The sequence below is a fragment of the Grus americana genome, chromosome 1 (genome assembly GCF_028858705.1).
Source record: "Grus americana isolate bGruAme1 chromosome 1, bGruAme1.mat, whole genome shotgun sequence".
NCBI lineage: Eukaryota > Metazoa > Chordata > Aves > Gruiformes > Gruidae > Grus > Grus americana.
In genome coordinates this window covers 101,869,336-101,882,997 of record NC_072852.1, presented here as the reverse complement: position 1 = coordinate 101,882,997, position 13,662 = coordinate 101,869,336, and the positions used below count along the sequence as shown (strand labels likewise).

The 13,662-nt window shown below is 37.2% G+C and overlaps 1 protein-coding gene across 8 annotated transcripts in view; it reads left to right on the top strand.

Moving 5' to 3' along the window:
• Positions 1–13,662, top strand: part of DCAF6 (DDB1 and CUL4 associated factor 6) — a 95,248-nt gene that overhangs the window by 18,513 nt on the left and 63,073 nt on the right. For all 8 annotated transcript variants that reach the window (XM_054832416.1, XM_054832471.1, XM_054832406.1 and 5 more), the window contains 2 exons: positions 4,925–5,017; positions 11,452–11,637. In XM_054832416.1, coding sequence (XP_054688391.1) covers positions 4,925–5,017; positions 11,452–11,637 — 279 coding nt within the window. The remainder of the gene's footprint in view (positions 1–4,924; positions 5,018–11,451; positions 11,638–13,662) is intronic.

Below are 13,662 nucleotides of genomic sequence, written 5' to 3'. Positions count from 1 at the left end.
CATGTGACCTATCTTAATTGTTTTACTGGGTGTAAAATGTTTTAATTGTGAACTTCCAGCATTATATGCAGGTGTTTTAAATACTGCTACAATTTGAAAAATGTCTTTAGAAATTAAATTTGCTCAGAACTATCCACCTTTAAAAAGTGGGGTGTTAGAAGTTCTTACCTCATTTACTGTGTGGTTTTTTGCAGGGAATAATCTTTCATGGCTAGCAACGGCTCAGTACAATTTCTTACTACTTGCTTAAAAAGAAAATCTGTGAAATAAAAGTAAATGAAATTACAATGCCCTTACTGATTAAAATGCTGATACCATCAATGGTAAATGATCATATTAGACTTATTTCTTTCCCTCCACAATCAGCATGCATTATTTCAGATATGAGGAATGAATGCCATAGTTGTCTTATTAAGGGTGTTTCTGGATTTATTTTTTTGGGGGGATGGTTGGGGTTTTTTGGAGGGTGGGGGTTAGTTTTGGGTTTTTTTGGTTGATGTTTTGGGTTTTTTGTTTGTTGTTTTTTAAAGAACATTTGCATTCTTCTGTGGAATAAGTTGTGACTTGTATTTTCTATATAAAGCATGCTGTGTAATTGGACACGGTGGACAACATACTTAAGGCAAGAAATTTTTTTTCTAATTGAGGATAAAAGTAAAGTCCGACTTCCTGCCTACCATTTGATCTATGTTAGACAACAGAGAGATCCTGTGGGATATATGACTGTATGTATAATTGTACTCAGATACAATATCTTTGAAGAAGGGAATAGTTCTATGAATTACTTCAAGTATACATGCTCTTGTAGCAGTAATATTACCATTGCACCTTTTTGTTTGAGATGAGTATTTTCATCTCAAAGTTTAGGTACCATTGTCTTTGAAATAGTGCGATTTCCCACTTTGTTTGAAGACACAGTTTCTAGCAGTAGTATGTGAAATAATTGAATTAGTCTACCGAATCATTGAGGTCTGCTTGTAACCTTATCAGCCTTCCAGGGCATGATTTGCCTCTTTCAACAAGATTCACATTGTCCAATTCAGAGTGAGGTCATATGTATGCCAGAAATTGCCATTTTCCATATTAACTCTAAAGGGAATTTAAGATGATGAGGAAATGTATAGTTAGGTGAGATTCTTTTGGTATGAAGTGGCTAAATCCAAAGGAGAAATGTTGAAAGAGGATCAGTTTGGACCAGCAGCGATGAAGTGTGAGGAAAGTAGAGGAGAAAACAACTCTAAACCATATTGAATTGGAGTAAAAATATCACTTATTTTCTTCCAGTTCTTGTCCTGTGAAAGCTGAGGAAGATAGAACTGCAGAATGCATAGGCAGATGGAGCCTTTGACATGAGCAAATACTACATTGTAAAATAAAGGAAAGCAGATTACTTGGAGGAATAGTTTCTCATTTCTATGTATAGGCATTCAATTCAGTAACAAACAAGCATCCCGTGTGGCCTAACATCTCCTTCAGGATGGCAGTTGTGAGCAAGTCATTTTTAGATGTAGTCCTCAAAACTATGCTTAAATTAGCGTAGGAAGTTTGTTTGCATATTGTTAGAACATGCAGTTTTTACCTTTTCCTCTGTAGATAAAAAGTAGTGCCTTTTTTTACCCCCTTTCTTGCTTGGAAGATCTTTCTGATATTCTGAATAGCTACAGTAATTTTTATCTCTTTTCTTCTATTTTTTGTATTCTGTTAATCTATCCTATTCACAGAAGAGTTAATTCTACTGTTATATTGCATAGAAGTGAGCAATTTGCTTTTTTAGGTTTTTTTGGGATTGCCTGTACTGCCTCCTGCATTGTTTTTGAGGAAAACACAGAGATAGTAAATTTATTTTTGGCTATTTGACTAATGTATCAAAAGTGCCTGCTGCTTGAGTTGCAGTGGCAAATGTGTGTTGAGCAGCAAATAAAATTGATACAGTTGATAATGTGGAATACTTAATAGAAAAAAGCTAATTACATACCCTTTTGACTTTTCTCATCTTAGTAGTTTGTCATTTGTGTTCAATACATTCTTTCTTTTGGCTCTAACACCTTTTTCCCAAGAATTTCAAACCCTTGGTGCAGTAACTGTTACATTATGCTTTTAGTTGAGTGTTGAGCGGCTGGGAAGGTCGTAAATATGTAGCTTTTATACGTGGTTTTGAAATACAAACCGATTTTCCAGCTAGTCTTTATTTTACAGTATATTTTAATCGTGGGTTTGCTACCATGGAATGAGACATGATAACTTTTTTTAATCTGCTTTTATCAAGTATCTGGTTTTAGTGGTCCATATGCATATTTATTAGAATTATTCACTGTTGGTCAATAGGTTGTACTAAACACTGAGAAATGTAGTGTATTGACTGATCACTTACTGGAAAGTTGGTGTTTTCTGGGGAAAAAACCCCAAACGCCCAAGCTTATTCCACTGAAGGATTTTGTTATTTTTTTGACAGTAATGTTGAGAAGGTGACCTGGTACTGAATAAAAAGTCTGCTTAGTTATAGGCCTCTAGCACACATTTGGTTATGTCATCTCACTTCAGGATTTTTTCTGAACCAACTTTGGCCTGGGTAGGGTGCATTAAAATTGCTCAACCCTGAGGCAATCAGTGCAATGAATTTGGAATTTAGAAGGAGAATGATTGATGTCTGCTGTTAGGCTTGTGATGCTGCAATTTAGATAATCATGTTTCCCCTTTGCATCTTCGGTGCTTTCTCTGCTTTCCTGTCCTTCAGATTTTGTTTTTGGACACATATGCCCAACCCCCCTCAATTTGTTTAATTTTTGTGCTAGCTCTTCTTTTGCACATCATAGTTTTTAATTTTTGTCAGCTTCCTTGTTTTTTCAGTGTTTTGTTCTTGTTTCTATTCTTATACCCTTGTATTAGCAGTTTGGTTTCTTTAGGGCAACGATAGTATTTTTCTGCTTGAAAGGAAATGTAGATTAAAATGATGGGGCTTGTGTTTGCCCTAGCTGTAGTACTGTGCTATGTTTGACAGCATTTTTAAAGTACAGTGGTTGTCAGGACAGGTTACTTCAATGATGGATGGATCTGGGGGCTATTTCAATGCATGGTTCTTAGTGATGGACAGCCAGGTTTATAAAATCATAAGAGTAGCCATGCAAGGTCATACCAATGCTCAGTGAAGCCTGATAACTTGGCCCTGAGAGTGGCCAGTACTGATTTTTGAGGAAAGTTGCAACAGGACAAGCAGACAGTACTTGAAGGGTATTCTAGAGAACACATCATACTTTCATGAACAGATGGAGGTGAAAGTTGCATCTTTGTTTCTAATGGGTTTTCTCTGATGAATGTGTATATTCTTCCACTTCTGGTGTTTAAGATATTCCATGACAATGAATTCCAGTTTTAATGAAATGCCATGTGTGTCATGTGATGGTTTCATTGAAGGCCTTCCATTTCCTGTACTGTAAAAATCCATGGATAATCATTTCTTTCTTTTTCTATGTCATTCATGATTTCATAAGCTTCTGTCATATCCCCTCCCCAGAGTAGTACAAATTAATTGCTGCTTGCAATAAAAAGTGTTAGATACCTATGATCACCCTAGTAATTATTTTTCATAATTTCTCTTTTCAAATGGGCAGTAATAGAAATGGACAATACGGGAGTGGGATATGAATCAAAACTGCACTGTGGAAGACGCAGATTTGCCATGCATGGATGTATACACTGACAGAATGATGTTTGCTTTTCCGTGCATTTCCCAATGATTCCTAACGTTATTTGACTGCTGCTGAGCATTGAGTTAACTCTGCCATAGGCATGTCTGTTGTAACACAAAGATCTCTCTAGATTTTTTTTTTTGAGTGGCAAAAGTTGATTTAAAGCTCCTCAATGAATATGTCAAGTTGTTGCCCATATGATCCATCTGAAACAGTTAAATTTGATTTTGCAACTTTGCCGAACTAAAAAACACAGCTAAGCTTGTGATTAAAATGGTAACTAAAATGGGTATATTTATTTTAAACAAAAAGATTTTTGCTTTTCGAGCTCAGAAGGAGACTTTTGAATTAAAAAAAAGCATAAGAAAAGGATTTAGAATGAAGTGGGTTTTTTACTAATCATATAGTCCACTCTAATAGGTCACACTAAGGCAGTTATTCTGCCAGCAGAATATAGCCAACAGAAGATGTTGATGGCTGCAGTTTGACACCTAAAGCTATTTTAGAGGCTACTTGAAATAATAATGATCACGCATGCAGTCTTTGGTGCTTGTGCATGAGTTGCTGCTTGAAGACAGGTTACTCTAAGGATACTTTCTGAGATTCCTGGATTTTAAGTGCTTTTTACAGCTTTATTTCATTGTCACATTATTAAACACAGTCTTGTGAAAAGGAGAATTGATAAGGAAATATATTATAAAGTTCTCCCGATACAGTTGTGTACTTCATTGTAAGATTCTGCATACTCACACTTCTCAAAAGGGATCTGGGATGGATTCTGCAGTGCTTTTCATATGATCCCTGAGATGGTGTGGTCACTGAAAAGTATACAAAGCAATGGATGGTCAGAATTTGGATATGGTGAAGATACAATAATGAGAGCATTGTGATGCTCTCCAGTTCAAATTCGGAGAACTCTATGGAGTAGATTTGGTACCTTATAGCACCTGAATGTGTAAAATTGTGGCTACTGAGGCCTTTGTGGGAAGGCTTAATTTACCTGATGAACTCCTCAGGAGCAGAGGGAGTAATGGAGATGCCATAGGTGAAGCAGGTGATTCCCTTATCAATTTGATTTAAAAACACAAATTTTTTTTTGTGCTAGCTGCTTAGAAATTAGATCATTTCAATTGAATTTGTTAACTACTATTTCTGTTGTGTTGGATGAGTATTGATGTTTTAATATTCTGAAATTTGAATTAATGTAAGTCTAAACTAATTTTTGTTAATTCATGCAGGTGAATACGATTTGCTGGAATGATACAGGAGAATATATTTTATCTGGTTCAGATGACACCAATCTGGTAATTAGTAATCCCTACAGCAGAAAGGTAGGTTTGTTTCTGGATACTCAGTAATTTTCAAATAAGATTTAAGTTACTATTTTTCAAGATGCTATTTTTCAAATGTTTTTCAAGATACTATTTTTCAGATGTTATTATCTGACAAAGATAATTTCAAGCACCTTATAGTGTTTATAAATGGGAATAAAACTTCACAGTACTGTAAAACCTTAGCATTCTAATCCCTTGCAACGTAGGTATTATCCCATTTTACGGTAAGTGGTCTGGCACAAAAGGAACGTGGTCTCACAACAGATTAGTGTCAGAATTAGCAATAGGATTCAGTAATTCTTGTGAAATCTTATAGTCAGATAAATTGTTTTCTGTTTCATTTTAGTTTTAAAATATTGTATTAGCTTTTGCAATATGTATTACATTGAGTTGTCTTTCTGTGTAATGCTGTTGAAGTGTCAATCTTGATTACCATTTGAATAATTACTTTATTACCATTTGAAATTACATTGCCCTGTGTGTGCATGTATGTGGATGGAGAAGTATTTGTACTGAAATAGGGGAAGCAGGTTTGGGAAGGGGAAAGTGCTGTGAAGGTCTCTGCTTTTCCACTTCTGCACTCACGTGGCTTATGATGCAGTTGTAACGTTAGCTAGCATCCATCACCTAGCAGCAATGTTCCACACTTCACTCGTTGAGGAGCTGCTGATAGTTTGACAGAACAATGCTCTGAACTGTATCCTTCAGTGCTGGGGATCCTAAGCAGCAATGTTCAAGTGAACCTCTCAGAGGCTGAGAGCTAAACCCTGAAGAGATGCTGAAAAATTAAATGAGATGGGGGAACAAAATGTGTGGTTGGTATGGTGGAACAGAGTTTGAATAGAAGGTTATGGAGGCAGCAATATTTTGGCTTCCGGAAGAGCTGTGGTGGGAAAATAATCATGATCTGAAGTGTTGCCTATGCCTGTAGGTAAGGCACTTTTCCTCACCTCCCCAAATGACCCATAGCTTCCAAACTTCATCTCTTCCTTTCAACTACTGGTATCAGTCTGACAAAGTTCAGATCAGTGTTGTTAGACCAGTGTTTCTCTTGCACTGGGAATTCAGCTGAAGAAGAAGAGGTATCTAAGATGGCTGTGAAATGGATGAGGGATATATTCCAAAGTGACTGTTGTTGGAGAGACTTGGCAAAGTAAAGATTTTTCATGCAAGTAAAGGGTGTTGAATATTCTTTATTGTGCAGAGTTTAGTTTAATATATCACTATGGGATAGTTGCTATATCATTATTACATTATTAAAATATTACAGTATCTTAATATAATAATATAATAGATGCAGCAATTTAAACTTTATGCTTTCATGGGATGATTTTTGGGTTGGTTTTTCCCTCATTGTGTACTACTGCTGGACTTAAGCCAAATGAGAAATATAGGAAATGTTTTGTTTTCTTAAGTCATCTCAGTTATTTTTTTTTACATAACAGCAGAGCAGATAGAATTTTTTTATTATTATTATTTTGTTATTTTTCCCCCCAATATATGCAACTGCAATTATAGAACAGCAGGTACTAGCAAGAAGAGTTAATAATAAGTGTTATTCCTGAAATGTACTAGAGATGCGAATTTCAATGACTGTTACAATTGTATTAGTTTATTTTCTCTGGCTTGAGTAACAGAATCAATACAGGAAAAGGGAGCAAATTGGTATTGGTACCAGAACTCTACTGTAATTCTGTCATCTTGGTAGATATTCTTATAGCCATATTTTCTGTTATGAGCTAGCTAGAGTAGCAATAATAGACTTCAGCTATCAATATAGTCTTCTGTGTTAGTAAAATATCTAAATAGAAGAAAGTGTGCTGGTTTTGGCTGGGATAGAGTTGGATAGAGTTAATTTTCTTCACAGTGGCTAGCATGGGGTTGGATCTGTGCTGGCACCAGTGCTGCTAACACAGGGATGGTTTGGTTCCTGCTGAGCAGCGCTCACACAGAGCCAAGGCCTTTGCTGCTCCTCACACCACCCCACCAGCCAGCGGGCTGGGGGTGCACGAGGGGTTGGGAGGGGACACAGCCGGGACAGCTGACCCCAACTGACCAAAGGGATATTCCATACCATGTGACGTCATGCTCAGCATATAAGGGGCTGGGGGAAGAAGAAGGAAGCGGGGTGGGGGGGCGTTCGGAGTGATGGTGTTTGTCTCCCCAAGCACTGGTTATGCATGATGGAGCCCTGCTTTCCTGGAGATGGCTGAATCCCTGCCTGCCCATGGGAAGTGGCAAATTCCTTGGTTTGCTTTGCTTGTGTGTGCGCCTTTTGCTTTACCTATTAAATTGCCTTTATCTCAACCCACGGGTTTTTGCACTTTCATTCTTCTGATTCTCTCCCCCATCCCGCCATGGGGGTAGTGAGCAAGTGGCTGTGTGGTCCTTAGTTGCTGGCTGGGGTTAAACCATGACAGGAAGCATTTAATCTTGTTTAACTCTTATTTTAGTTTTTTGTAAGTCACTCCAGTTTGTGTTATGTATGGCCAGATGCAAATGTTAATTGTTGCTATGTAACGTGTCTCAGAAGGAGAAAATTTTTGAAATATTTTTCTCAAGTTTGGATAAGTTAAATATTTATAGCGTTTGTGTGTCTGAGGTGAGATGTGTTACTGTGATTTCTAATAGTAATTGCAAGTCTAAAAAAGATGATCACTTTATTGTACTTCGGGATGGCTCAGAAGAATTCTTCTTGTGGATCTTTTCTTCCTCATTTTATTTGTTTTAGGCATTGCATTACTAGAGGTGGGGAGGGGGGAGAGTTTGGCTGGAGCTAAAGCTCACTACAAGTATGGTACAAAAAGATTGGAATTCATGTTATTTACATCAGGTTGAACACTCAGTTTTCAAAGCCTTTAAATGGATCCTGAGGCTTTTCTCAGCTAATACCAGTGTGAAGACAGGATTCTTACGAGTGGTTACACTCAAGATTTTTGAATCTTTAGCCTGGTTTGCCTTCTGGGAGAGAAAGGGCTCAGCTCACATGAGAAAGTGCTGGGGAGGCTTTGGAGGGTGCTTAGTGGGGCTGAGGGTTTACAGCTTTTCTAAAGTCAGGATTTGCTACTTTTCACTTTAGGATGAGATTCCGTCAGGTTTGCTTTCCTTTGCTTCTAGAGGAGGTTTGACCTCTTCAAATGAAGTACTATTGAAAAGGCTGGATTGTAAATGATTCTGTGCTGAGTATCTTGAATGAGAACCCTAAATTAACTACATCCTGAAAGGCTTAGTAACCCACTGATACTTGCATTTGTTTCAACGGGCTTCTTTCAAAAAAGCAAGCAAGAGTGGAAATAAAACCACTTTTTAAAACTGGTTTTATTTTTTTAATGTGACTTTAAAAATGCTGCTTTGGTCATTATGGTGACTTTTTTTCTTTTTATCATAAAGAGTTTCCATTTGGATATGGAACTTATACAGTTCAGGTTTAAGACGACAACAGAGTAGCTGCCAGGAATTCTACTTCCCTGGAGGAAAGTACTTATTGTTAAGGATGGAGTTTGTACGCAAGTTTCTGGCATCACTATGTGAATTAGTAATCCTGTCCCAAAGATTTAATCTGTGCTTTTAAGAGATGCAACTTGAATTCTTGAATTTGTTGCCTCTTCGATTGATTTTCTGTGTAATATATTACTTAAGTGATTGCAAAAGTTATGAGGATGCCTGAAAGTTAAGTACTTTGAACAACACCTGGAATTCTTTATTCACCTCTCCCTTTTTTCCTAAGTCATTAAGTATTTGTAGCCTGTTATATGTTGGTTGTAAAATGCTCCAATGGAGTAAACTGGTGGCATTGTTTTACTCTGTGTAGTTAACAATAGGCTTTTGGGGGTTGGTTGTGTGTATTACATTTTCTCATCTTTTTTGCTGCCTAGGCACCAGCAACTTCTTAGGCCTCTTTCTCCCCTCTCTAAGGCAGTATAATAACCAGAGTAGAAAAGGACGTACCGTGCAAGTCAAGGGCATGGAAAATCTTCTGCATATAATAAATGCTGTAATACTTTAATACTTTTTATTGCAACACTGTGCAACATAGGAAATTGAGAGGCAGGCATGATGAGGTTAGGTCTGCCTGTGAGAAAACTCTTTGCTTTACTGAAAATGTGTAGCTGTATATATTTCTGAATGCTGTTTCAGTTTGCAGTGGAGGACAGAAGAAGGGAGGGAAAGAAAAATCTGAGTTTTTCCAAGTTTGAGGGCAATCATCAAATGTAGATCTCCATGTCTAAATTAAGATCTGCAGATGGGGAAAGCTGAAGCAGAAGATTGGAATAAGCTAGCTATTGACCGCATGAAAAGCAAGAGCATTAGGCTGGGGTTTGTGAGAAAAAGGCTTGTGAGAATAAGAAGCACATGTGTCACCGAAATTCGGGAATGAAAGAAAACTCCTTAACACCAATTTAGCATTAGGAAGCAGGCATTTCCTTTTATTGTAGCGCTGGGTGTCAGGAGGATAGTTCCTCTAATCAGGCACACCTAACGCTGGTTCTCTTGTCATATTTATACACAAATGTTAGTTACAAAGATTACAAAGTGGTACGCTCCCTGTTACAATAATTGGTTCATATTTCTTTGTTCTAGTATGCAAACTAGAACACATGCTCAGTTCCTTTCTCCACCTCCATCTTTTGAGTAGGTGGTATAATTTGGGTAGGGGGCTTATGGGTCGGTGGTCGTGGGGATCCTGGCCCAAATTACCTTTCCCCTAGTTTCTCAATGCTTTGGTAATTGTTTGCTATATGTCTTAGGAAGATAAGATGCTCCTGGAGGCAGTGTCCTCCCTTTCTGAAAAGTATGTACGTAAGGGCCTTGAAGTGTCTTGTAGCTCCTCCTTTTTATCATGATGTGTAGCAGGTGCTCATTCTAAGAATTGTTAGCCTTCTACCTAAAGTAATAATGAATAGTTTCTTATCACATATAAGTAGGCCTTTGTTACAGGCCTATCTTTTTTGCTACACGTGTAATTTGGTGAGAGAAGGACCCTGTACAGCAGAGCAAAGAGGAAAAAAGTCTGCCTGCTCATATTCAGCAATAGGGAGGGAAGTGGTGGGGAACTGGCAAGATGGTAGAGAAAGCCCCTAGGTGTTTAGATAATTTTTTTTTTTAATTACTGAGATCAAAAAGTATTTCTTGTCAGGACAAAAATATTTCTTTCACAGTAGCAATAGTGTAAAGTCAGAAGTGGGATTGACAGGTGACTTCTTTAACTGTCATCTAAATTAAGGTACCTTATGGACTCGTTCTGAGTTGCTCCTTTGATACCGAGCTCCTCATTTCCCTTGAATGTCTGGATTTTGAATGTTTTCAATAAAATGCAGAAATCTGAACAAATAAATCCAAATGAAGAGACAGATTTACTGAAATAAAATGAATGGATTATATCTCCTGATTTTGACTTTTCTTTTTTAAAATACTGAGCCTTGTGTATCTTTCAGAATACGCATTTTTGTGTGTGTGAATTGTTTAAAGATATGAAATAGCACTTGTAAAGTATTAGGCATGAGCTATCACTGACAGAACAACTTCATTTGCATAAAATTTTCTTTGATTAAGATAATTGAGTGGAAATTTGGAAGTAATTTTCATAGTATAAACAACTTGGTAAGTATCTTTTTCCTATTAGTAGCAGTGAAAGTGCAATTTGGTTTAAATCCTGCAGATGGTGGAAATAAGGTAAGAACAGAATGTTCACTAGTGCACAGGAAAGCATATGGAGGGGTTTTTTTTTTTTTTCAGTTTTGATAGACTAATAAATGTATTAGGAAATATAAAGAGTCATCACTGAGTGTTTAAAACCATCTGTGATGATGAAGTAAATTACATCCTTCTCTGCTGTACTGTAGATGAATGACATTTCGTTGAGAGGAAGTCAAGTCTTAGTTTCTTGCCCTGTAGTGTTCTTAAATGCTTGTTTATTTTTCACTGGTTTCAAAATATCCTTTCTTATAAACTTCAGTTCTTTTTAAAGTGAGTTTATTTTAAGAGTGGTATCAATTTTTAAAGTCTGTGTAAAGTTGGCTTGGATTACAATGCCTTATTCCTTTTGACCTGCAATATTCCAGATCTTCTAACTCTCTCCTCACTGATGTGCTGACTGGCTGCACTATCACCCTGGACTAATGTTTTACTTTGAGAAACCTGAGGAAAACTAGCATTTTAAAAACAAAAGGTGGCAGTTGCATTCCAGTCCTCTCATTTTGCAGACTACTTTGTGCAGGTGCTTAAGTGAACGTCTCTTGTGGAACACCTTTGTTCTTAAAAGAAATTTGGTGTAAAGACAGCTTCTCTGTTCTGTTGTTTTAAACTGTAGGTTACTGGCAGCCTGCATGTAACCGATGTTTTATAGTACCAGATTCTGTGTTATTTTCCCATTCTTTTATTTGCTTTGAAACCATTAACCTGATACAGCTTTCCTTTTTCTTTCTTCTCAGGTTTTAACAACCATTCGCTCAGGACACAGGGCCAATATTTTTAGTGCAAAATTTTTACCGTGCACCAATGACAAACAGATTGTATCTTGTTCCGGAGATGGAGTAATTTTTTACACTAACGTTGAACAAGATGCGGAGACCAACAGACAATGCCAGTATACGTGCCACTATGGAACTACCTATGAGGTAACTCACAAAAGTATATGATAATTTTAAGATAGTTAGAATACGTATTTTCTTGTATTGTTGACCAAGATTTTAACCAGACTGACAAAAGCTTTATTTCTGTGAGAATTAAAGAACTTTCCTTCTAGCTTTTTTGATGTTTTTTTTTTTTTCTTAGAGGAGGCTTTAAAAGAGGAGTATGTTGTCTATATTAAACGTAGGACTTTCCAAAAAGTAGTGTCATTAAGACCACTTTCTTTGCAAATATAATAGCTGAGTATATCTTCAGTGAAAGAATCCTCTGCAGACCAAAACTGGTTTAAATTGTGCTGGGAATTTTTTTCTGAAGTAGGTTTGGGGGTGGGGACAGCGGCTATGTTTTGCTTTTTTATTTTTATTCTTCACACCCCCAACTTTTCAATGGTTTAATGCCTTTTTTCACAATTTAAATCCTAAGAAATGCTTATTTCAACATGTGTGAATCTGAAAAATCTGTTTACAGTTTTCAGTAATTTCTCTATTTTGTATTCTAGTTAACTCTTTTTGTGTAAATGTGGAGCCAGTGTTTTCAGTCCTCCCTTGGAAGTTTTGTTCATGTGTATAGGCAAGTGAGAACCAAAGTGTTATTTACGTAAGGAAGATAATCAGATTTATTGATCTATTTATTTTAATGACAGCAAAATCTGCTGCTTGTAAAACTTACTGTGTAAAATAGAAAAAATGCTGCTATTTCCTTCTTCGGTTATAAATGTTCCAGGTTTTTGGATTTTTTTTGTTCATTTGTTTAACACTACCACAGTACATGCACAGGGGAAAAAAATCCCAAATCCATGTGTGTTTTGTTTTTTTTAAAACTGTTTAGCTCATATTTCATAGCAGGCTTTTAAATCTTTCTTTGTATATTAAGTGATCAAAATATTTAAAAATCACTGTTAAAAAAATGGGGGGTGTTGAAAGGTTGTGTGAGAGAAGAAAATGGCTTAAGTACAGCTAGAATTCATTGTTGATCATGTAGTAAAAGTATCCTTACGGTTGTAATTACACATGTGCCATTAAAGGATAACAGGGTAACTTTGTAGGTCAGTCAGACGAACCTTGTGGTATTCACTTTGCTTCTGGGATTTGTGGGTTTGGTTTGGGTTTGGTTTGGTTTTGCCTGGGTTTAATACAAGACTGTATTTTCAGTTTTGCAAAACAGAATTCTGGATCCCAGGCTTGCATCATCTGCTTTTATTTTTGGATTTGTTTTGATTGAGAAACTACTGTTTCCTTTGAATAGCATCAGTCCTTATGGCCCCCAATCAGAAGCTTAAACTGCCTCGGTTCTCACTGAAGTTTACTATATATAGTAGTCTGTATGCTAGTCTGTGGATTCTCAAAGTTGATTGGATGTTCTCTGTATCTCAAATAAAACCTGCCTTTTCATAAGAACATCTGGAGACAGAGATGCTATTTCTTAACGCTGAAATGTCCTCGCTGAGGAGGGGGTCTGTCAGGCTGTTGCGTTGTGACTTCCTGGGGAGATGAGAGCCTCCCCTTGCTGGCTGGCTGCAGGCTTGAGGAGCAGCCAGTCACTGGCTCAACTGGTACCTCTGTTTCCTGTGTAGCTAGCTGTGAGTATTATAGAAAGCTGTTTGGAGCGTGAGAACAGGAGAGTGATTATGGATACTGTGCTGGGGAGACATGAAGGTAGCGGTAGAAGTATCATTAGAGTAGTGGGTTTGGGGTTGTCAGCCAGGCTGCTCAGAGTACTGCAAATGAAAGAGCTGGTGGCAGCATAGAAGTCATCGTGAGAAGTCACTGTGGTGGTCTTAAGTTTTGATCTACCCGAGCTTGGGTTGACCAACAGTTTGGTTGATTAACTGAAGTGACTGACACCAGGTGGTGCTGCAAAGCAATGATCAAACTGGGAAAATTCAATGAAAGCCGTTGCCAGTTGTGCTTATGGGTCAGGAGTAGCAAAGGAGGCTAGAACATAACACTTCTAACCAGTAATATGGGATGCCACTTGGCTCTTTACAAGGTGTTGTTTCTCATCAATAATGA